At 42.0% G+C, this 22,894-nt stretch overlaps 2 protein-coding genes across 2 annotated transcripts; both read right to left on the reverse strand.

Moving 5' to 3' along the window:
• Positions 1-6,282: 6,282 nt before the first annotated feature.
• On the reverse strand, positions 6,283-6,639 carry LOC137963754 (protein S40-1-like). The gene has a single exon (XM_068810946.1). The coding sequence runs from the start codon at positions 6,637-6,639 to the stop codon at positions 6,283-6,285; it is 357 nt and encodes a 118-aa protein (XP_068667047.1).
• Positions 6,640-17,633: 10,994 nt separating this feature from the next.
• Positions 17,634-22,222, reverse strand: LOC137955675 (subtilisin-like protease SBT5.6). The gene is made up of 10 exons (XM_068802734.1): positions 22,133-22,222; positions 21,925-22,025; positions 21,729-21,826; positions 21,442-21,615; positions 21,226-21,337; positions 19,705-20,269; positions 19,489-19,589; positions 19,038-19,395; positions 18,702-18,915; positions 17,634-18,462 (listed from the first exon to the last, which is right to left on the reverse strand). The coding sequence occupies exons 1-10, from the start codon at positions 22,220-22,222 to the stop codon at positions 17,936-17,938; spliced, it is 2,340 nt and encodes a 779-aa protein (XP_068658835.1). The 3' UTR covers positions 17,634-17,935.
• Positions 22,223-22,894: the final 672 nt, after the last annotated feature.

The following is a 22,894-nucleotide window of genomic DNA, read 5'->3' on the forward strand; positions in this document are numbered from 1 at the left end:
GGCCTCAATTACTTCTGCGCCAAAGAATCGAATCGTCTCCATTGCATCTCCCCGTCCTAACACTTCCTATCCCATATTCTCACATCATTTTTTGCGCTGGATTCTGGCCATCTTCGACAACTTTTCCCTTCCTCAAAAGTATTTTTCCTCGTTTCTTCATTTCCGGACTTGTTTATTGTCGGTTTTCGATTGTTTATACGCCAGAGAATTGTCACCAGACTTCTCTGTGAGAAGATTATAAAATTCACCACACTCTTCTTCTATTAATTTATAGATGTTTGTGTATCAATTACAGAGATTATAATTGATTACATTAATTGTAATTTGTACAGAAAAAGTATAATGAAGCTTGATTAGCTCATGTAATGGAGGATCGTAATCCTCTGTAAGGAGCAAGCTAAGCGTCGGATTAGGACAGACGTGTAGCTTGAATCGAAAGAACTGAAAAAGAGGCCGAGAGACACTTTTGGTGAAGATATCCGCAACCTGTAAGTGAGAGGGCACGTATTGACTGCGAATCTTGCCAGCAGCAACAAGTTCACGCAAAAAATGAATGTCTAACTCAACACGCTTGCCCGTTTGTGGACAATAGGGTTGGAGCTCAGGAAGAGAGCGCTTTTGTTATCGCATAAGAGAAGTGGCCGCTCAGGGATAGAAGATGGGTGAGCCAGATAAGCTCGGCGGCCGTGAGAGCAAGAACACGATATTCAGACTCACAATTGTAACAAGAAACTGTAGGTTGCTTCTTGGCACTCCATGAGACCAAGTTGTCACCAAGGTAAATAGAGTAACCCGAGGTGTAGCGGCGAGTGTCAGGACATCCGACCCAGTCAGCATCAGAATAAGCAACTAAAGATTCCAGTGAAGCGGATAGACGGAAGGACAAACCATAATGGAGAGTACCTTAACATTCCGAAGAATGCACTTAACAACAAGGAAGTGGTCAGCAGTGGGAGAGTGTAAAAACTGACTTACTGAGTTGACAGCATGAGCAATATCGGGACGCGTGATGGTCAAATACTGAAGAACACCAACAAGAGATCGGTAAAGAGTGGGGTTTGATAACAACTGACCAATAGAGGATAGATGCTGAGAAACCACCATAGGAGTGTGCACAGGCTTGTTGTTAAGTAATTGAGCCTGGGCAAGGATGTCGCGCGCATATTTCAATTGACTGAGAAATAGGCCATCAACGGTTGGTGTAGCTTCAAGACCAAGAAAATAGTTGAGGGAGCCCAAGTCCTTAGTAGCGAATTCAGAATGAAGCTTGTTGGCAAAGCTATCAAGAAGAGAGGGATTGTTGCCCGTAATAATAATATCATTGACATATAAGAGCAAATAAAGGATGTCAGCGTGCCGATGAAAGATGAAGAGCGAAGGGTCAGCACGATTGCAGTAGAAGCCAAGATGCATAAGGAAAGAGCTGAACCGTTGAAACCAAGCTCGAGGGGCTTGCTTGAGGCCATAGAGAGCTTTCTGAAGCTTGCAAACTTGATCAAGAAAGTGAGGATCAATATACCCCGGTGGTTGTTCCATATAGACTTGTTCATTTAGAGTACCATTGAGGAAAATATTGTTGACATCCAATTGACGGAGAGACCAGCGATTAGTGACAACAATAGAGAGCACAACCCAAATAGTGGTAGCTTTGATGACAGGATTGAAGGTGTCGGTGTAATAAAGACCTGGTACTTGTGTGAACCCCTTGGCGACGAGACGAGCTTTGAAGCACTCAATAGAACCATCAAGCAAATATTTGGTCTGAAAGACCCATTTAGAACCCACAATATTGGTATGTGTCGGGCGAGGAACCAAGATCTAGGTACAATTATTTTGTAGAGCTTGAATTTCTTCATCCATAGCGGCAAGCCAGGTAGGATTCTTGGCAGTTGATTTTAACCCTTTGGGCACAGTAGATGTCAAGAGAGCATGAAGGAGACCAGAAGAGCCAGAGTAAGCAAGATCAACCGAGTGAGGTTTAAAAATTCCAGCCTTAGCGCGTGAGCATAGGATGAGACCGCATTGGGAGGGCGGCAACAGGAGCAGGGGGTCCAGGCGAACCAGAATCTGCGGGCGACAAAGGTGGACCTGTAAGCGAATTAGTGGCCTGCAAAGTCTCATCCACAGGATCAGTACAAATAACACAGGGACGAGAGCCGGATGGAGTAATGTGCGGGGAATGAGGCGTCGGAGGAGATGGAGACAAGACTGTAGGAGATTGACTAGGTTCCAGGAAGTTGGAGAATTGGAGAGAGGAGAGAAGTTGAGCCTAAGAAAAGGCTAAGGAAGGGGAAAATGTCTCATCAAATTGGGCATATCTGGTGATATATATTCTAGAAGTAAGGGGATCAAGACAACGAAAACTTTTATAAGATGAACAATACCGCATATAAATACATGGAAGACTACGCGGGGAAAATTTGTTAGGCATAGAATCACGTAGACAGGGATAAACAAGATAACCAAATGGATGAAAATTTGCATAATTGAGAGAAAAACAAAAGAGAAGTTCAAAGGGGAACTTGCCTTCTAGAAGTGGTGTTGGCAAGGGGTTGATGATGGAGGCAGCAGTGATAAAGGCGACAACCCAGTACTGAGGAGAGACGTGACAATGAAAAAGCAGAGCCAAACCAGTTTCAATGACATGACGATGTTTGCGTTCAACACGACCGTTTTGAGCAGGGGTATAAGGACAAAATAGTTAATGATGAATACCAGATTGACGAAGGTGGTTTTTAAAACAATTGCTTGTAAATTCAGCACCACCATCACTTTGGAAAATTTTAATACGAGCAGAATGTTGATTTTCCACAAATTTTTGAAATTGAAGAAAAATATCGTAAAAGTCAAATTTCAATTTCAATGGGTAAAACCAAGTAAATCGAGAAAAATCATCAACAAATAAGACATAGTAGACAAACCCCAAGTTTGATGTTACTGGAGACGGACCCCTTATATCGCAGTGAATTAACTCTAACACATGAGACAATCGTTTTTCGTTTCGAGAAAACGGTAAACGATGACTTTTGGAAAGTGGGCGCGTGTCACATAATGTAGGAGAGGGTAATAAAGAAGTAAAAAAAAGTTGGCTTTTTTTATTTAATAAAGAAAGGATAGAGTGATGTACATGACCTAGATGAGCATGCCATAATTCATATGAGGTATGGAAAATTTTATTGTGCAAAACATAAATGAAGGCAAAATTTCCACTGCTCTAGCACATATAAACCTCCATCACGTTTACCAGTTGCCACCACCTTTCCCGTTAGACAATTCTGAACAGTAAAAAATCATTAGTAAATGTAACAGATAAAGGATAATCATTGGTCAATTTACTAATAGATAAGAGATTTTTGGTAAGGTGGGGAACGACTAAGACATTTAATAATTTGAGGTTTGGGGAATGGGAGATATGACTTTTATGGGTAATAGGTAGGGACGCCCCAGTCTCTACAATTACACGATCCTTACCCGTGTAGGAGACGAACTGGTCCAGCGTGGAGTGAGAAGGGGTCATGTGGGCTGACGCACCCGTGTCCACGAACCAGTCAGAAGAGTCATTTGGTTCGGACAGGGAGAGTGTCGAAGAAAACTTTTAGGCAAGCTGCGCCGACGGCTCCTAACGAGAATACCTCTGACGACACCGATCTGCATAGTGGCCATCTTGACGACAAATCTGGCATCTCGGCGGTCAGCGACGGTGGGTAGGGTTTGAACAACCCTAGCTAGAAGAAAAATCACTGTTTTGGCCTTGGTTGGAGGAGTCGCACGAGCCATTTTTGAAGTTCCGGCCGTGATTGTTACCGCAACCGCGGTTAGGGCAAGAGGAGGTGCCGAATCGAGAGGAGGATGACTGATTCGCTGTGAATGCAGCAGTGGAGGGCGTCGGTCTTTCCATCGACTTTTGAAATATTTCAAAGTTTTCGGCCTTCAAAACCAGGTTGGAAAAACAAGGGAGAGGTGTTTGCGCCATCTGGGCGGTGGAGAAGCTGGAAAAATCGGGACCAAGACCGCGAAGAAACCAGTGTACCTTGTTGGTGTCGTCGACGAGGGGCCCACAAAGCTTTGAAAGCTCGAGCGTAGGCAGAGATCCGATGATTTCTGCGTTTCATTAGTTGGAGATCATTCTTGAGGCGAATCTCCCGGGCTTTTGATCAGTGATTGAAAGAATTTTTGAAGGCAGTCCACACCTCACGGGAGGTGGTCAGGCCAACAGCATCTGCCATGGCCTCTTTTGACAGAGACGATAGCAGAAGGCTGAGAAGGCGTTGGTCTGTCGCCTTCCATGCCAGAAATTTCGGGTTTGGCATCTAGGAAGTGGGAGGCTCAAACGGAGGTGGTGGCACAAGAGTGCCATCCACATGGCTCAGCAAACCTTGGCTGTCAAGAAGAGGAAGAAATTGACTCTTCCATAGGAGATAATTTGAAGAGGAGAGCTTGATGGTGATCATATGAATCAAGGTGTTGAATGGGATGAGATCGGAAGAGAAATTTGACGCCATGAAGATAGAGGGATGTTAATCCAAACGGAGCTTTGATACCATGAGAAGATTATAAAAGTCACCACACTCTCCGGTGAATTCTTCCATTAATTTATAGATGTTTGTGTATCAATTATAGAGATTACAATTGATTATATTAATTATAATTTTACAAAAAAGGTATAATAGAGCTTGATTAGCTCCTATAACGAAGGATCGTAATCCTCTGTAAAGAATGCCCTAAACAGGCCAATGTTCTTCGATCAACGTCTGTTGTGCCGTTATCTTCAACACTCTGAACTTATTCGGTTCCTCTCCTTCGTTTTTCTCATTTCTTTCGTCTCTCCAACTCTTAGATCCTTGGCAACCTGGCGTACGAGTCTGGTGATTTGACTTGAGATCAGGAGACGTCGTGGTCCCGATTTCCGAGTCGAAATGTGAAAAGTTCTGTTTGGAAAATGATCTCTACAAAGAAACCCAAGATGTGGAAGAAAAGGCCAGAAAACACAAAAAAATACAAGTGTTTCTAAAAGTATTTGTGAATAAACGTGTTTTTAAAAGCTAAGTGGGTATAATGTTTCAATACTCTGAAAAGAATCAGGGAAAAAGAGGATGATAATTACACTATAACTCTAAAAAGTATGAAATTATACCAAATGTATATAAAATATTTTGCTTTTGAAAGCCTTTGAAGAGAATGATAGAGAGGGAAACTCCCGTCTGTACTCCAACAATGTAGTTGCTTTCAAAAGCGTTTAGTTTACTCGCACCATAGAGAGATTCCATTTGGATTGGATGAACACTCGTTAAACTGCCCCCTCTCCATTTCTATTTCCTACTATCCTCCTCCTGACAGAGACGAATGTGAACCCCTCTTGTCTGCTCAGAAAAAAAGTACAAAAAATGAGTCCTGCACGTAACAGGTTTTATTTCTTTCGGGGTTTTAGTTTTACCGGCCATACTCATTAACTACCTACATGAGGAATTTCATTAACTAATATACTCGTCAAATTGTTGGAATGTGAGAAAGAAAAGAAGAACAGAGGATCTGGATGGATAAATAAAAGATGCTGGACGAAGTGACCGGGGACTACACTCTTCTTCTTAATTTAACAAAGACGACAAAAAATCAAGTCAGTCATTGGCGAATGATCCCGTTTCTTTCTTTGTCCCAGCAGATCAGTACGTTTTATGTTTTCGGACCGTGACATTTTCTAATGATGGTAAGATTCTCCAGATGCGGTAAGGTGTTTAGCTCCGATCATAAAAAATAAAAAAGTAAAAACGAACAGAGTGAGAGCTTAATCCAGTTTCAACTGTTTCGAATTAGGAGCAGGACCAGAAGAAAACGGAACAAGTCTACGAATAGTTCAATTTCCGCATTCTTGCGAGGTCAGTAAAAAGCAGAGCAGTGGAGGAACAGAGACGAGGGGCTGCAGGTTCCGGCTTTATCCTGTAAAGGGAAAACCGCGGCGGGTGTAGCCAGAGGAATAGAGTTATATCGTGGAGGTGTAGACTTTTAGTGTACAGCCCAAACGTTCCTTGCCTTCATGATGCGTGCTCTTGTACATAGCCCCGCTGATTAAGAAAACTGGGAATTAGGCGCACTTGTGAAGCAATCCTTAGCCTCGACGGACAAAATTGAAAAGGGAATCAAGGGCTCAATTCATAAGAAAAAAACCAAAAAGTTCTGGATCGTCCCACTTTCACAAAAATAATTACAGACCTGCGAACCGGGATCGTGGAGAAAAGAATATTATTTGTATGTATGTGTTCACGGATTAAGAATCTAATCGCACTGCTATCCTTCCAAGAAACCGGTCATTCGCAGCACGGAATTCCTCATGCGGCTCAAATCTCTGCCCTTGAGGGTCCTTCCACTCCCGGTGCAAACAGAGAAAGTTGTTTTCCTGGCGACCCTCCGAGCAATCAGCAGGTGCGGCGGTACCATATCTTCGTTCTCACTCTTCTCGTCCTCCTCGTAGTCCTGGTAGACGACATCCCCGGCCTTGTATGAAAGACGGTTGGGGATCTTGACGGGATCGGATTTGCCACTCCGGTAACTCTTGAGTGGAGATTCTCTGCGACTAATCGGACGCTCGACTTCGCCGGTCCAGTTGTCGGCGCAGATCACGTCTGCCTCTTGGATCTCTTCCATGACGTAGACCAAAGGAAGGGGGGGTTGGAAATGGGAGAATCGGCTACGAAGCGAGAATCGAAATGGAAAACGGCAATGGCTTCTGTTGTTTTTTTATCTATTTTCTTTTTGCAGTTCTGGGGCACTCGGTATTTAAAGAGGCGGGAAACATGTCGCGTCGCGAGCACACATTTTGTCGTCATATGTCGTCATAGCTACTGGCGTGGAGTGCGGCTCCCGCTTCTCGTTTCAACGACTCAGCCGAATCGGCTCAAAAACTAAGCGAGCCGCCGCCTCTCCCACCGGCTTGTAGTTATACGAATACTTTCAGGAACCCGTGCGATGCACGGTAGACTAAAGAAAAAATTATAATTATAAAAAGAATATACATAATAGTATGTTATTTTAAGTAATTACACAAAAAATTAAAAAATGGAATAAAAAGAGAAAGAAAATAGAAAGTAAGACCTCGTTATTGCTCCTCGTTGGAAATTTATATCCCAAGAAAATGTAGAAATTCTTTTCCGAGTGTATTCATTACCAAGAAACCATGAGATAAATTTCTATTAGTGACTTACTAGGAGATTACATGGAAAATGTTAAAATTTTCAGAGGAAAATTAAATGGACCTATTAGTGCCTTTTTTAGGGAATAAGCAAAAATTAATAATCAGTCTCATATATTGTCATGTTTACCCGCTAAATATACAACATGAATCATTTACAGGTAGCTTTCAATAACTTCCAAGTAAACCACAATACCAAGAGATGCTCTCTAACATGATATAACTTCCTATAGACGAAACATCTACCAAATAGTTTATTGTCATTTAATGTCCAACAAATGCCTACCATACATAATATATTCCAATGTCATTTGTTGTTTAGCAAAGGCCTAACATACATGATATATTTCAGTGTCATTTGTTGTCCAGTAGAGGTCTAACATACAAGAAGATTTTGTAGCTGAGAAATGAAATTGGACTTTGCTTGTTTCGACCATTATATAATGACTACAAGAATCCATCTATCATAGCAACTCTTCTTTAATTAATTGTTCAACACTTCCACCCATACCATTTTTAGGCAACATCTAATTCTTGCAAGGCCTGCCTTTATGTTGTCTACATTTAACATGTTGGGATTTGCAAATGAACCGAAGCATATTTTATCAATCACAATTCAAAGGTAAACTATACTTTTCCATTTTCAAACCATATTACCATGGATTTTTTCCACACAAGAAAAAAATCCTCTCTTTTCTTTAGGACATCAATATAATTAGAATTAAACAAGGGTGACTGGAGCAGTAGAAATTTCTGAAACAGATTTTTTGAGCACTTCCATATGTGTTGAGTGTGCAACATGAGAAAAAAAGTCAAAAATCATTTTGAATTTTATTTTTTTTGCTTCCTCTTTGCATCTATTTAACATAATTCTAAAAGAGAGTGAGTGAATTTGATTGGAACAGTAAAAGGACATAATAGTGGAATAGAATAATAATGCAAATGAGACTGAAAGATATATTCAAATATTGAAATGAACATTGTGTGCTAGATGCTCAACATGGTCCAACAAGTTCTTGTAGCAGATGTTCCTTAGTTTCAGAGTTGCTTCTTTGCACAATTCAGCATGAAGGTAAAGAGTAAAATTTTAGTGAAAAAAACAGAAACTAATGAAAATAGGACCTTTAAATCGACAAAGCCAAATTAAGAATTTGATTAAAAAATTGTCTTTTAATTTATGAACCACGGGCAGAGGAAACATGGCCGCAGTCTGGTGATAGCTGAATTACCTAGTAAATCCTTGTCTATGTTTGATATGCTTCACTACTTCAAACTTCCGTTTCGCCGTTTCTATTGGATTATTGTCCCCGGAAGAACGTCCAAATCCAATTGCCCTCTCCTCGCTACGAGAATATTTCTCAGGAGCCATGGCTAGGAAGCAGATATGCCGCCGGTGACTATTTGACATCTCAGCTCGCAGTAATGTCTTACAATTAGCTTTATGATGTCATGCCCCAGATGATAGTAAAGATCTTCTCTTTCTCTTTAATGTTTATTTTCATATCAATTCCATATTGTGGTTCTGATCATCGCTCGTGCAGGTTTTGATCCAGCAGCAAGCAAGACAGATCCGCCGATGCCGCGATGCGACCGTAAGCCACCGTAAATTCAGAAAACAAAAATTGAGAGGAAATAGTGACAATGAAGACAGAAAGCACAGTAAATTAGGACAACTGAAACGTACGACAATCGTGAAGCTTCGAAAACTATCGAGCGAAACAATTCATTTTTTTTATCGGCGAAATCTGGCTTTGATGACTCAATGACCTGAAGAAGACTCGTGTGAAGATCAGATGATTAAGGTCGATTCTCATCTTCCACGTCGACGAATTCCGTAGAGGGAGAGGGATGACCAGTAATAGATCTCAGAAGAGAAATCCGTGATTCCATTTCCCCCTCTTGACATCTCGGACAGGACAGTGAAGATCAGATGATGATGAAACGTCGAATCTTATCTTCCATTTCTCTGTCTATCTCCACCGCATACCTTCCTGTCGTCTTCCTCAACGACGACAAGGCAGCGACACTGCTACCCCATTGGTTTGCGACGGAGCAGATGGCCAAGACTTTACCGTACGGATACCTGAGCTTCCTGTAACAACTAGCCTTCGTCTTCACTGATCTCCTATCCGGTTTCCGTCTCTAGCTAATTAGAACTTATTCGACTCTTCATCTCCCGATTTCCAACTTTTTCAGAGATTTAGTTTCTGGTTTTTTTTCGGAAACCAGTTTGCTCAAGAGTAGAGTTGCAATGTCAGCGTTAGGGAGGTAAGGTTAAAAAATAAAATCACATGGAGAGTTAACGTCATCGTATCGATAATAATAGGAAAAATATCAGTTATCAGAATGTGAATGTGGTAAGAAGGTAACCACACTTGGACATTGTGGGAGTAAATTTTTGGCACAAGAAATGGAAGCAAGAGAAATTGGGTTTAGACTATAAAGTGGACGGGACAAATCAAAGGATTAAGGTGGTCAAGATCATGTAATGAGACACCACATAATGTTATGTAGCAACTGATTCAGTTCTAGTGATGGCTTCCATAGCTTTTCTCTCTAGGAACAAGTCACTATCTCTTGTCTTCTGACTTCTCTAAGAAATGAAACAAGAACCTAATATGAGTTAAATTGTTAAGTGGCCTCTCAACGCCAATATCGCAAGCCTAATTAAAATGGGAATAACCAATGGGATATCCAATATTGTCTTAACCAATAGCATTCAAAACTCTTACGCGTCTCAAATTCAAACACTTGACATGCCAAAGAATTCTTTTTAAAGCGTCAAAATTTCTCTTATAAGGAGACTGTATATAGTAATTGTCCATGTACAAAAAGATCTAGTTTGCGAAGCTGTATGATCATAAGCACCATAATAAAAGAAAGTTACAAGATTTCAAGTGATGTAAAGTCTTATCTCTGATTTTATGGCATGATTGTATATACACAAATAAAAAAGTTTATAAGATTTTAAGTGATGTAACGTCTTATCTCCGATTTAATCCTCTAATTCGATCTTCATGTAAAAACTTGATTACAACATTGGTTAATCTAACGAACATATTAGAACTCCCTTGGTTAATTAGCTTTGATTTTGTAGCTAGCCTCCACTTTGGTGTTTGACGAAAAGCCCATATTGTGCGGTTGATCCAAAGATGGTGACAAAATAGCAACAAAATTGACTGCTTGTTACTAACCTTTATAGCAAAAATTCGGTAGAGATTTAGGCTAAGTTGAAGTTTAAGGCATTAGGAAGGATTGTTGGAATTGTCTTCAAGAAAATTTAATAGAGTTACAAATATGACTAATGCTTGTTGTAGCTTCTATGCAGATTTTAGCAAAACATGAAATGGTCCAAAAGACTTTTCTAACACTTTCTTTCCTCCAAAAAAATTTCCTCTTCTCAAAAGGTTGTCTAAGCCTATATGGGTCCTATTTACAATATGGGGGAGGTGGTTCAACCACACCACCTTTTTTCTCTCCTTCATTTTCTCTCTCCTATTGACTAGGTATACATGCAAGGGGAAAAAACATTGACTTAGTCTTCTTCTCATGAGAGCATGGTACATCATCTTATCCATTTGAAATAGTACCATCTCTTCCCCTTTAGGTGAAACTTCCCTCTAATACCCCATGTCCCCATGTTGCACCTCTTTTGCTTGGGTGAAACTCTCTCACCATATTTTCTTATGTGATCTAGATACATTTTGTGGCACATACTTTATTTGAGTCTCATACAATTGTTGCATCCAATAATTTCTCTAGATCTGAATTAGTATGGTAGTACGCCTACTACTAGTTTGCTTAATCAATTTAATATCTTTAATAGAGCAGCCCTGTTGGGTATCTTTCCTGTCATAGATTAGGGTTGGTAATCTTGAAGTACTTCTATATGGCTTGGCTTCAACAACAACTGATGAAATTTAAAATCTGAAAGATCTTTATCACTATCCAAACTTTCTTTCTTATTTAATTTTCAGTGGGTTCCAATGCTTGCAAGTTGTAACAAAACTTATCAAGATGTACAAAATCCTCATTACTGTTCAATTCCTTTGGATGATGGAAGATGATAAATTTATCGATGTTTTTATGAACGACATTGAAACGGAAGCCTATGGACCAGGCTTCCATCTACCGGAACCGACGGATCACCGAGCTAGAAATAGAGTTCTCTTGTTATCATTTACCTTTGTAATCTTAAGTTATAATCGTGGTGAAAAAAGACTTTTTAATTAAAAACTTACATGGTATCAGACGCCATCGATCTCATATTTATCTGATAGCCATTTTTTCATGTGAGAAGCTTTCCGTCGATCTCCTCTTCGTGCATCGTAACTCTGCTTCGCTGCAACCCACCTCTATGCATCGGCATAGTCACCGCCACTTTGATTTCGTCCCAACACGATGGCCCCTGACATTCCACCATTTCCCTCGCCGTCGCTTCCTACCCTGAGAAAACACTGACGTATCCTTTCTGCCTCGACAGGTCTTCCTCCTCTAGGCACAGGCTAGTATAGCTTGACACCACCAACCCCTCAATCACCAACAGGAACTGCACCGATATCACTATCTCCCGGCATCGGCACATGCACCACTATCGCAACCTGCATTGGCTCGATTCACCGACCCGACCCGAAGGCCCGATAAATGCCAGGCCAACATCATGTTGTTATAAGCAACAATCTAAAATTTTTTTCTTCTTGAGGGACAACTAGACTCTATTTTTGACAAAAAAAAAAAAAATTTAGCCCAAGCGGCGCCGGAGTTAGCCAACCCGGGTCGATTTGTGGTTGAATCCTGTGTCCAACTCGGTTCACAGAGATTTAAAAAAAGTGGATGCAGAATCCTTTTCTCATCTTTTCCATTTTCATACTCTATGATTACCATTAAACTATTTTCCACAACCTATCTCCTGTGGAAAAGCTAACTTCTTCCTCTTTTGGAAACTCAAAATCTCCTCAACTATGTGGATGGCACCCTCATGTCACCACCTCAGTTTGCCGCCACGAATCCTACCACCCATACTACTGAATATTTGGCTTGGAGAACAATCAATCAACCCTTCTCAACCTCCTCCTTTCCTCCCTCACTGATGAGGCACTAGCCGATCTGTCGGCCTATCCACTGCAAGCAAGGTCTGGCTCGAGTTGGAAAATACCTTCGGTCATCAGTAGAAGGCTCGAGAAATTCGTCTCAAAGACAATCTCCAACAGCTAAAGCATAGAAATCAATTCGTTGTTGCTTATACCCGCGTTTTCAAGGGTCTCTATGATCAGCTTCACGCGTTCGACAGATCTGTCGACAACATAAAAAAACTCCACTAGTTTCTCCATGGACTCAGCGCCGAATTTTTCACCTTCTCAGTCACATAAATGGACCTCATGCCTCTCACCCGTTTCTCTGACCTCGTCTCCAGAGCCGAGAGCTTGGAGCTCTTTCAAAAATCTTTAGAGAGTTTTGTCTCTCCCGCTGCTACTTTCACTACCGCATCCCTTGGATCGGACCGGTTGACCCACCATAGCTCTGGTCGAACCCATGGCCAAACCAATGGTTCTGGCCTTCATTATGTTAACCGGGGCCACACACATTCTGGACAAGGGCACCGTCCTTCTAATTTTCAGATATGTCGTCTTGATGATCACTATACTGATCGATGCAACCAACATTATGCTTGTAGCAAGTCCAGTGAGTCTCATGCCCATATTGTTGAGGCTTTCACTGGATCGTGCACTCTCACTGGATCTGCTCCTTCTGACTGATTCTTAGACTCTAGGGCTTCTGCTCATATGTCCATTAACTAATCCGACTTGGATCAGTCTACTCCGTACATGGGTAAGGACTCTATAATTATGAGGAATTATGCCTCCTTACCTATTTCACATACTGGTATTCTCTCTCATATCCCAAATATTCAGTTGTTAGATGTTTTAGTAGTTCCACATCTCACCAAAAATCTTCTCTCTATCAGTAAATTAATGTATGATTTTACTTTAGCCTTTACATTTACTAACAATCTTTTCACAATTCAGAATCGTTTCACAGGAATGGTGGTGGCAATCGGTAAGAGAGAAGGATGCTTGTATGTGCTAGAGCGTGGCAACCCTACCCTTCTTTCTGTCCTTAAAATTAAATTTTTACATGCTTTCTATGATTTATGGCATGCCCACCTTGGACATGTAAATCATTATGTTATTTCTTCTTGACCTAAACAAGGACATCTCTATCTTACCTCTTAATTTCCTTCACTATCTTTAAGTAGTTCATGTTAATTAGAGAAAAATCATCGTATGCCTTATCCACATCATGAACATATATCATCTCTTGTGTTCGGTCTTATTCACTGTGACATATGGGGCCCTTCACCTGTCAAATCCCATTTAGGATATGCATATTATGTTATCTATATTTATAATTTTTTCCGTTTCACCTGATTTTATTTTTTTAAATTCAAATATGATTTTTGTGATATTTTTACCCAATTTTTAAAATTTGTTGAAAATCAATATTTAACACATATTAAAAAATTTCAAAGTAATGGCGGAGGCGAGTTTACTAGTACTTGCATCTAGACTCATCTTCATACCTCTGGAATCCATCATCAACTTTCTTTCCCATATACTTCTTCCCAAAATGGACAAGTAGAATGCAAACATCATCGTGTAACTGAAATTGGTCTAGCAGTTTTCATTCTCATCTCTCTCCTTGCTTCTGGGTTGAAGCCTTCAGCATTGTAGCTTACATCATCAACTGTTTACCAACATCACCTCTTGAAGGTAAATCACCGTTTGAACTTATATATAGTTCCTTTCAAAATTATGAAAATTTTAATCCATTTGGTTGTCGTGTTTATCCTTGCTTATGTAATTATATGTCTAACAAATTTTCATCTCGTAGTATTCCTTGCATTTTTTTGGGTGATAGTCCCTCTTATAAAGGGTTTCGCTATCTTGATCCAATCACCTCTCGGATCTACATCACATGCCATGCTCAATTTGATGAAAACAACTTTCATTTCATACAATCATCTCAAACTCAACCCCCTTCCTTTCTCTATTTTTCCAACTTTTTGGAACCCGGTCTTATCCGAACAAAAATCTCTATTTAAACCTCACACCATTCGACGCACATTACTCAATCCGGATTTAACCCATGTTCTATTTGTATTGATCTGATCGATGAGTCCATGTAGGCAACTGATTCTTTTGCAGGCCCCTCCTCACCACACTAGATTTCTAGTCCATAACCTACCGAAATAACAATCATTCATCCTACTCTTGCTCCTGCTCTAGTCTCTACACTACTGTTGGGTTCTCACCATATGCTTGCACGAGGCAAAACTTGTATTTTCAAACCACGGATCTGACCAATCTCGGTATCGTGGGCTGCTCTGGAATTCTCTCCGCCCTCCTTGTCTCTATTGCGCCTAAAGTGTTCAAATTTGCTGCTTAGTATCATGTTTGGCTTGTTGCCATAGATGAAGAAGTTCAAACTTTACAAAATAATCGGACCTGGATTTTAGTCCCTAGACCTGCCAACCCCAATATTGTGGGCTCCAAATGGGTGTGTTTCATACCAAATATCTGCCTAATGGATCCATTGATCGTCTCAAAGCATGCCTCATTGCCAAGGTCTATACTTAGGTCCCTGGTCTTTACTACACTGACACATTTAGTCTTGTGGCAAAAATTACTACTATCCAAGTTTTGCTTTCTATTGCTCTGACCAACAAATGACCTCTTCACCAACTTGATATTAAGAATGCGTTCATGAACGGTACTCTCACTAAAAATGTTTATATGGAACAACCTCATGGATACATTGACCCTCGTTTTCCTCATCACGTTTGTCAATTGAAGAAAACTCTTTATGGTCTCAAGCAAGTTCTTCATGCTTGCTTCCAGCGCTTCAGCTCCTTTATCACTCAACTTGGATTCTCCTGCAATCGTGCTGACACTTCTCTATTTGTCTTTCATAAGTACTCAGACACTATATATATGCTCCTTTATGCCAATGCCATCATTATTAGTGGCAACAACTCAGATCTTATCACCAGGTTCACTCGTGAGCTTAATTCTAGATTTGCCACTAAAGATTTGGGTTTGCTTATCTACTTTCTTGACCTTGAAGCTTCGTCAACTATAGATAGATTATTTATCAGTCAGCTCAAATATGTACGAGATATTCTTACTCGAGCTCAACTAATTGATAGCAAACTGGTTCTTACGCCTATGGTCATTTCCTAGCATCTATCCGCTGATGGCTCTCCATTTTCGGATCCCACTCTTTAGAGATCTCTCTTTGGCGCCCATCAATACTTGACCATCACTCGCTTTAACATAGCCTATGCGGTCAACTCAGTTAGCTAATTCTTACATGCTCCCATTGAAGAACATTTTCTTGCTGTGAAGTGTATTATTCGCTATGTCAAAGGCACCATTCATTTTGGCCTTACCTTTCGCCCATTTGCTACTCATGGTGCTTCCAGTTTGCTGACTGAGCTGGTTGTCCTGATACTCGTCGCTCCACCTCTAGTAGTACCATTTATCTTGGACACAATTTGATTTCTTAGAGTGCTAAAAAACAACCTATAGAATATTATTATTATTATTTTTTTTCAGAAATCTCTCAAGCATTGGCGTGTTGGATTTGTTTTGGATTTGTTAAGGAACAACTTATTTGGTGGTATTCTAGATTCCTTTGGAATATTAGTTTTACTTCAAGACCTAAACTTGACGTTTAATGATCTAGAAGGTGATGTTCTAGAAGAAGGAATATTCAATATGCCAGTGCCATTTCAATCTCCGGAAACAGTATCTTGCTTTTCACAAACTTCATACATTAGCTCTCTTGCTTCCTTTTTTTGTTTCGATTTCTTTTCCAAGCCATTTTTTTTCTCATGTTGGAGGGGGGCCTACTTGGAGTATCTAAAAGTGGTTGTTAATTTTTTATCGATATCCTTTATTTTTATCCTTTGCCTTCACCTTGCCATCGTGGCTCAGCCTTCCAGCCCTCTACGCTTGGAAGACGAGTCACGGAGGCTCGCATGCGCAAGGAGCAATTGGGTCCAGATTCATTTTCCTGACCGCAGATTCGATTGAGGGATTCGATATGGTGTTTAAATACGAACATGGCACGAGTAAGTCGCACGTGTGGGACTCAATTCTGGACCAAGATTCTGACCTTTGGTCTGGCTTTCCGGTTCAGGCTCTGCCTCGACCACGTGCACGTGAGAACAGTCGCACGTGCAAGATCCGATTTCTAACTTTGGACCCAATTTCCGGTTCAGCACTAGCTTTTTTAGGGAGTGGGACCCGATTTCTGAGCACCGGATCTGGTATCGGTTCCACGTCAAATTGTTTCGGGTGTGAGTGCCGGTGAATATGCTGGACCCGATTTTCGGTACCATATATCTGGTTTTCGATTCTTGCCGACTCACCGAGCGAATTTGAATCTGGGCCACGCCTAAAGTCTTTAAAAAGTTACAAAAGAACACCATCGCGTATTGGTTGGACCATATTACCATTAATTGTCACACATGTAAACAAAACGGGAACTGTGGGTCTTACGCCACGACGGAAGTCGTTACTGGCTAACTTTCAAATTAGGCATTGGTTTAGGAAGTTGATGCTCTAAATTAGATAATATTTTTTTGCCATTTATTGCATTAAGAAGGGAGAAAAGAGCTTTTAAAAGGCTAAATGATTCTGGAATCAATAAGATCTTCGCAAAAGCACTTTTCCCTGTGGATGAAAACCAAAAAACGTAGCTCATCGGCGAGGGTGTTGGAGTTATTATTAGCTCATTGCGAAGCGAAGCCGAGGGTTGTCCGCGGCGTTTGGGTTTTGACCAATGATTGATTCGTTCGTTGATTGAGCGTGAGAGTAAAGCAGCTTGGGGCTCGGCGCAACCGTCTCCACATAAATTTTGGACCCTTTCCCGAGGCCACAAAAGCTCATCCACAGCTCGGCGCCAAGTAGAACAAACCAATGTGATAGGGACGCGTGTGGGGGACCAACGCTGGCTTCTCATATTATTCAACTTTGATGCAACGTCGCCGCCACATGTTTCCGTGTGGCACAAACGACCAAAGGCTTGGGTGAGGCTCTGTTGCGATCAAACGCCGAAGAGGGTCAGCTGATATCGGGTCGAAGCTATACGTGGAAAGCTACGTCTACGTCTGGGACTTTATAGAGGAAAACGACCAGAGATATATTAGTAAGTCTGCTCCGCTTCACAAAGAAAGCGGAAGTGGTCGTCTATGAGCCTCAAATAGCTGCATTCTGTGGAAAGGCAGTTGTTCCCAAATGCACATGGCTAGTCTACAACCCAACTCATTTTCGTGGCTCCTGTTGTGGTCTGTGGAGTGTAGATGATATTCTGCCTCTTCGGAACCGCTCAAACACACGCTAAAAACGGAAAAAAAAAAAAAAAAAAAAAAACAAAAACTGTCGTATTACTTTTTTGTCCATCCAATTCGTTTCTCGTTGATGTAAACTTAAAAGGTGGGGTTTTTGTTTGTACCGTTTTTCTCATTCGAGCAGCTGCGTACACATAGTTTAAGCTAACAAATTGACCTGCAAGCTTTATAGACTGGTGCTGTGAATTAAGCTAACTTATTTCTTCTTGTCTCGATGATCAATTTACGCGAGGTTTCTATCAAATGCTGCTTTAACTTCTTGTTATCTCTTTCCTTAATTCGTTTCTCCAGCTGAGGCATCGCTATCAGAAGAGGGACGATGAAGTGATGAGAAGTGGTCACGCTATAGATACTGCCATGGGGCTTCTAACTACGTGGAACCCATCTGTCCACGTATACCATCCGAATGCGTACTCGCCCTTCTTAAGCATCGCCCTTTCTTCTGCCTTGAACGACAAGTAGAAGCTCTTCTGCTGCCCAACGTGGCTGAAGAGAAGCCTCTTTGGGTGGATTTCCACCGATACGCCTCGTGGAGGTTCAATCTCTACGAAATACACGCTCTTAGGATTCCCGACGTTGGTGACCGTCCTCTTGATCCTCGTGGTTCCGTTAATGTTGGAGATTGCGACAGAGGGGTAGTTGAGATTGCTTGGGGAGGGCGGCTCCGATGGGCACTTGAAGGAAGGGTCGACTTGGACGCCACTGCTGCAAAGGAAGAGAACGTAGTCTCTATAGGAGGCGTCGTAGACTAGGCCTGGATCTGCCGCGTGCTCTGGCAGGAAGTGGCCGGAACCGTAGTTGAAGGGTCCGGCTAGCTTTCCCGACGCGTCTGTCAAAGGATTTCCGATGTTGTTTCTTACAGTGGCTGTCGAAATAAGACAGCAGCTAGACTTCAGCAAAATACCAGGGAGAATCATAAGAAAACTACCGGGTCTAAATTAAATCTAATTTAGACTTTAGTTTAATCGAGATTGAACTAAAAGGGGTGAAATGATTTAAAAAGTGCCTGCTAGTGACGAAATTAATGTTCATTTTTAATCTGTATTTACTAAATCTTCCGAGGTTCTAAATAATTTACCTCTCATTAGCAAACTACATAATTACCTGTGGTCATTAGCGAGGATCTGATTGCCGCAGCACTCCATTCTGGATGGATGGCCTTGAGAAGGGCGGCTGCTGCTCCAACGTGTGGACACGACATAGAAGTGCCAGATATGATGTTATACTTCACTCTTCGTTGATCGCCTACGAGCTTCGTTGGGGGGGAAACCTCGCTCCATGCGGCCAGTATGTTCAACCCAGGAGCCGTAATATCAGGCTGCCAATAACAATAACCCACCCTTAATTCAATCTCTCTCTACTCTCCATCAATTGTTAAGCCCTCAGTTAATACATAATACGGCAGTGTTGTAGATGAATGAAGGGATTGTGGCGACGAACCTTGAGAATGTTGGGCTCGAGAAGATTTGGGCCAGTTGATGAGAAGGCCGCCATGAATGGTGCTGGCTTCACGTCTAATATAGTTTTGGCTGGGATGACCTTTGCCATGGGGTTTCTGGTAGAGTTGATGTACTTGAGAATCGCCTCTGCGTCGTCCGATGTAACCGAAGTTCCAGGAAGGACATTGGCGTCGACGGATATCTCAGCTCCATTGCCCGGAAGATTGCCCAGGATAAAAGCAGCGCCACCGGCTCTCTTCACCTCCATGCCCTTACCCACTCTCGCGCCATTCCCTCTCAAGCAGAAGACGATTTTCCCTTTCACCTTTTTGGGATCAAGAGAACCAGGAAGACACTGTCTGTTCAGCAAATCACTTTTAGCATTAACTAATCGGTTAAAATATAGTCATCTCTCGAAGACAAGTTGTAGTTAAAGTGTAGGCGGGATTTACCCGGCCGTAATGTTGTTGGGTGTCCCAGGGACAACCACGTCTGCTGCAAAAACGAGTGGGTACATCTTGTCCTTCAGTTTGTATGGAGTCACCGTTTGTCCCTGCATGGATTCGACATAAGAATGAAACACGAAGCGTAAATAGTCAGAGCTCAATAAGAAACAACTGAACGAGTTATGCTGAGCTTGGCTAGAAGGAAGGAATTTTAAGATTTACCTTAACTTCAACACCGTTGCCGAGCAAGACTGGGGATGGGAAAAGGCGGTCAATACTACTGGCTCCAACTGTGATGATCCAAGGGGCCAGATTGGATACTGTTGCCGGGGCGGGGCCGGAGTTGCCGGCACTGCACACCACCACGACGTTTTTCTTAGCGGCATGCAACGCCCCGAGTGCAATCCCGTCGCCCGTGTACTTTGGCGGGGTCCCAGTGGTGCCAATGGAAATGCTTAGAATATCCACACCATCTCCCAGTGCGTCGTCAATGGCAGCTAGCATGTCCGCCTCCAGGCACGTGTTCTCCAAGGCAGGATCGCCTCCCGGAAGGGGCCAGCACACTTTGTACATAGCGAGGCGGACGAGGGGTGCTCCCCCAGTGGCTATGCCTTTGGCAAAGCCACCGAGAGCAGAGACTCCATGAACTCGTCGCCCTCCAACGGTGGAGGAAGTGTGGGTGCCATGGCCGTCATGGTCCCGAGGCGACCGGTACTCGTTAGTTGTGTTGAGATGTCCATAGTTCGCCTCATAAGCCTTAAGGTAGTACCGCGCTCCGATGAGCTTCCTGAGCAAGAATTTGTTGTACCGGTACAATTAGCTTATCAAGGTTTATTGATATTCCACTTGAATGGACGGCCTTTCTTCCGTCTCAAACACAGGCTCACTTATAACAATAGCCCTGAGATTACGACACGATTGGCGACTCTGCGTGCTCAAGGTTACACGTCCTCCCCTCGAATTGTCTATCTTGTCTTCATAAACAGACAAAAATCCAAGCAGGCAAGACAGGGAGTCACCCTCTTCGGTTGCGTCGAACTCGACAAAAACCATACAACCCATTTTCTTCTGAGGTCTTCTGATTTATTTATTTTTTCTTTGTTAGGACTTCCTAACGAGTTCTTGACCCAAAGCTATAGCTAAAAGATTTCTAAAGCACCGAGAGCTTCAGGAAGGCGTTAAGAGAAACGAAAAGGCCAGAGCTGTAGAACCTGGATCTATGGTGATCAGTGGAGCTAGTGACAAAAACCATAAAATTTCTGTGGGTCCAATCAATCCGACTTTGAAGTGAAAGAGCCAAAGTTGATCACGGGCAAAAGTTTCGGCCCTGTCAGGTACTCCAGGAAAAGCATGGCCTTAATATGAGTAAATCACAAAGATCTGAAAATGGTTCTCTGATTTCCCACTGCTAATGAAGGTGAGGATATCTAAAGACTAGAACAACGTCAATGACAATGTAAGGTTACCATCCAGTACTTTTGGGGAATCTATTATTGGCCAGTTCTTGCTAGTGGAGTTAAGACCCTCGTATGGAAACAAAATCAAATCAAATCAAATGGTGATTAGTTTAAAGATAATTAGCTAAGTTTCCTTGTGAGAAGTGACGACAATGGCTCCATATCACGCAAGGGACCCAGAAGAAGTTTAAAAAAAAAAACAAAAAAAATCTTTTCTGATCTGAAGAAGATAGGAGAAATCATATGTGGAAACACAAGGGATGTTAATTAATTAATTTATACGCACCTGTTGCAGTGAGAGGTATTGAAGGAGTCTCCCTCTTGGCAGATTCCTCTCCATGATTTGGGTACCGGTCCCATGCCTTCATCGCTAAAACTTTTTGATTCGGGCCATATACCTGAAGTGCAATTGCCTTTCAATAATGCTCTTACAAGGCTTCTCGCTGTATGAATACGGAAAGAAAGCCAAACCAATGAACTCGAAAGGAAAGACGATCGATACCAGAATCTAGCAGCCCCACAACAATGTTCTTTCCCTGTTTGGTCCTTCGTAAAAAATCATTCCTTCTCCGCGGTTGGAGGCTTTCTGTCAAATCGACAAACTCCCAAGACCTAGTGGTTTGCAGAGACCACTTGTTGGGGTGGCTTGGAAAAGCTGAAATCACCTCTTCCATTTCTGTTCTTAAGCCGAGGAAGAAAAAGTGAATAGGAAATTTCAAAATAAAGAAAGGACTCGAGCCATTGCGATATCCAATAAAGAAAAAAGGAAGACAGAAGACGCTCGCGTACCTGACAACTTGGAGGCCTCTTCCTGTGTAAGAAGGGCAGCGAAGCCATTGATGCTATGCTTGTAACTGTAGAGAAGAGACCCTCGAGCTTCTTCTTCACTACAGAGGACGAAACAATAATAAAAATAAGGTTACAAATCAGAACTAACAGTGTTCTAATTTAGGAGAAAATCCCGAGGAAGAGTAGTCCGCATTACCTGTTTTTGACCGAAAGTAAAAAGGAGTGATGCTCATGTTGAATGTCCAGCACAGTTTTCTCCCCTTGGCGCTGGTGATCTCCCAAGTATACAATGTAGACCTGCACGAAAGAGAGATTCAAAGCATGTCCACTTTTGCAACTTGCGTAATTGTCGTGAAAGAAGGGAGAATGCTGGCCGATAAAAAAAAAAAAATTTAAAAAGAAACCTGGGGATGTCGAGAAGATGCTACTGTCGCGAGAAGAGGGAAACAGAGGAAGAAGAAGAAGAGATGATGAGTTGCAGTCATCTTCTCCATTAGGGTAAGGTCAAGACACCTAGAAGATTTGAAGGTGCGACGTCGCTTTTATAAGGAAGCAATTGAAGAGTCCAAAAGGTAAAAAAATAAAGGGAGGCCGGAGGAAAAGAATCAAAAGATGCTTTCCACACGTGAGCTTCCTCCATTGGATAAGTTCTTGTTCGGATTTGGTGAATGTTTCCCCCCAAGATGGGATCTCTGGACGGCATGGTCCAGGAACCGGAATTCTCTCTCCGACCAGCTCTGCGGTAAAGGAACTTCCCTTAAAAAGTTAAATCCCTTTCAGAACTGGGTCTCTTTTTCATCAATCAATACTCTATAGATTGATCCGGGCATATTTGAGTTAATCTTTGTCTCTAAAGTGTGAAACCATACATGTTATACCATTGTCTGAGAAGCAAAGAACGTGAGAATGCAAAAGAGAATCGCTTCCTTTTAGAGTTCCGTCAAGAAATGGCGGCCCCTCTCAAGAGGGCGAGCCAGTACGATCAATTGAGGCCAATAACTATATCGCTATCATCTCAACCTAAGAATTATTGTTATTCCCCACACGAAGACAACCATATCGCCCAGTCACTGAACTCAGCTAATCTGTCTCTGTCTTCAATATTTAGTTTTAAGACCTAAGCTGAGTTTACTAATCTCGAAGACCGGAGAAAGGTATCTGCGAAC

Source organism: Aristolochia californica, unplaced genomic scaffold, assembly GCF_029961685.1.
Source record: "Aristolochia californica isolate CCGP_79_NKW_82.1479 unplaced genomic scaffold, dmAriCali1.0.hap1 SCAF_1, whole genome shotgun sequence".
In the NCBI taxonomy this organism is placed as follows: Eukaryota; Viridiplantae; Streptophyta; class Magnoliopsida; order Piperales; family Aristolochiaceae; genus Aristolochia; species Aristolochia californica.

Excerpts from the sequence above, each read along its gene's own strand:
- LOC137963754 (XM_068810946.1), bottom strand. The coding sequence starts at position 6,639 with ATGGAAGAGATCCAAGAGGCAGACGTGATCTGCGCCGACAACTGGACC.
- LOC137955675 (XM_068802734.1), bottom strand. The coding sequence starts at position 22,222 with ATGGAGAAGATGACTGCAACTCATCATCTCTTCTTCTTCTTCCTCTGT. Across the intron at positions 20,270-21,225 it reads AATACCTCTCACTGCAACAG|GAAGCTCATCGGAGCGCGGT; the intron begins GTGCGTATAAAT and ends ATTCTTGCTCAG. Across the intron at positions 19,396-19,488 it reads CCCAACAACATTACGGCCGG|ACAGTGTCTTCCTGGTTCTC; the intron begins GTAAATCCCGCC and ends TTTGCTGAACAG.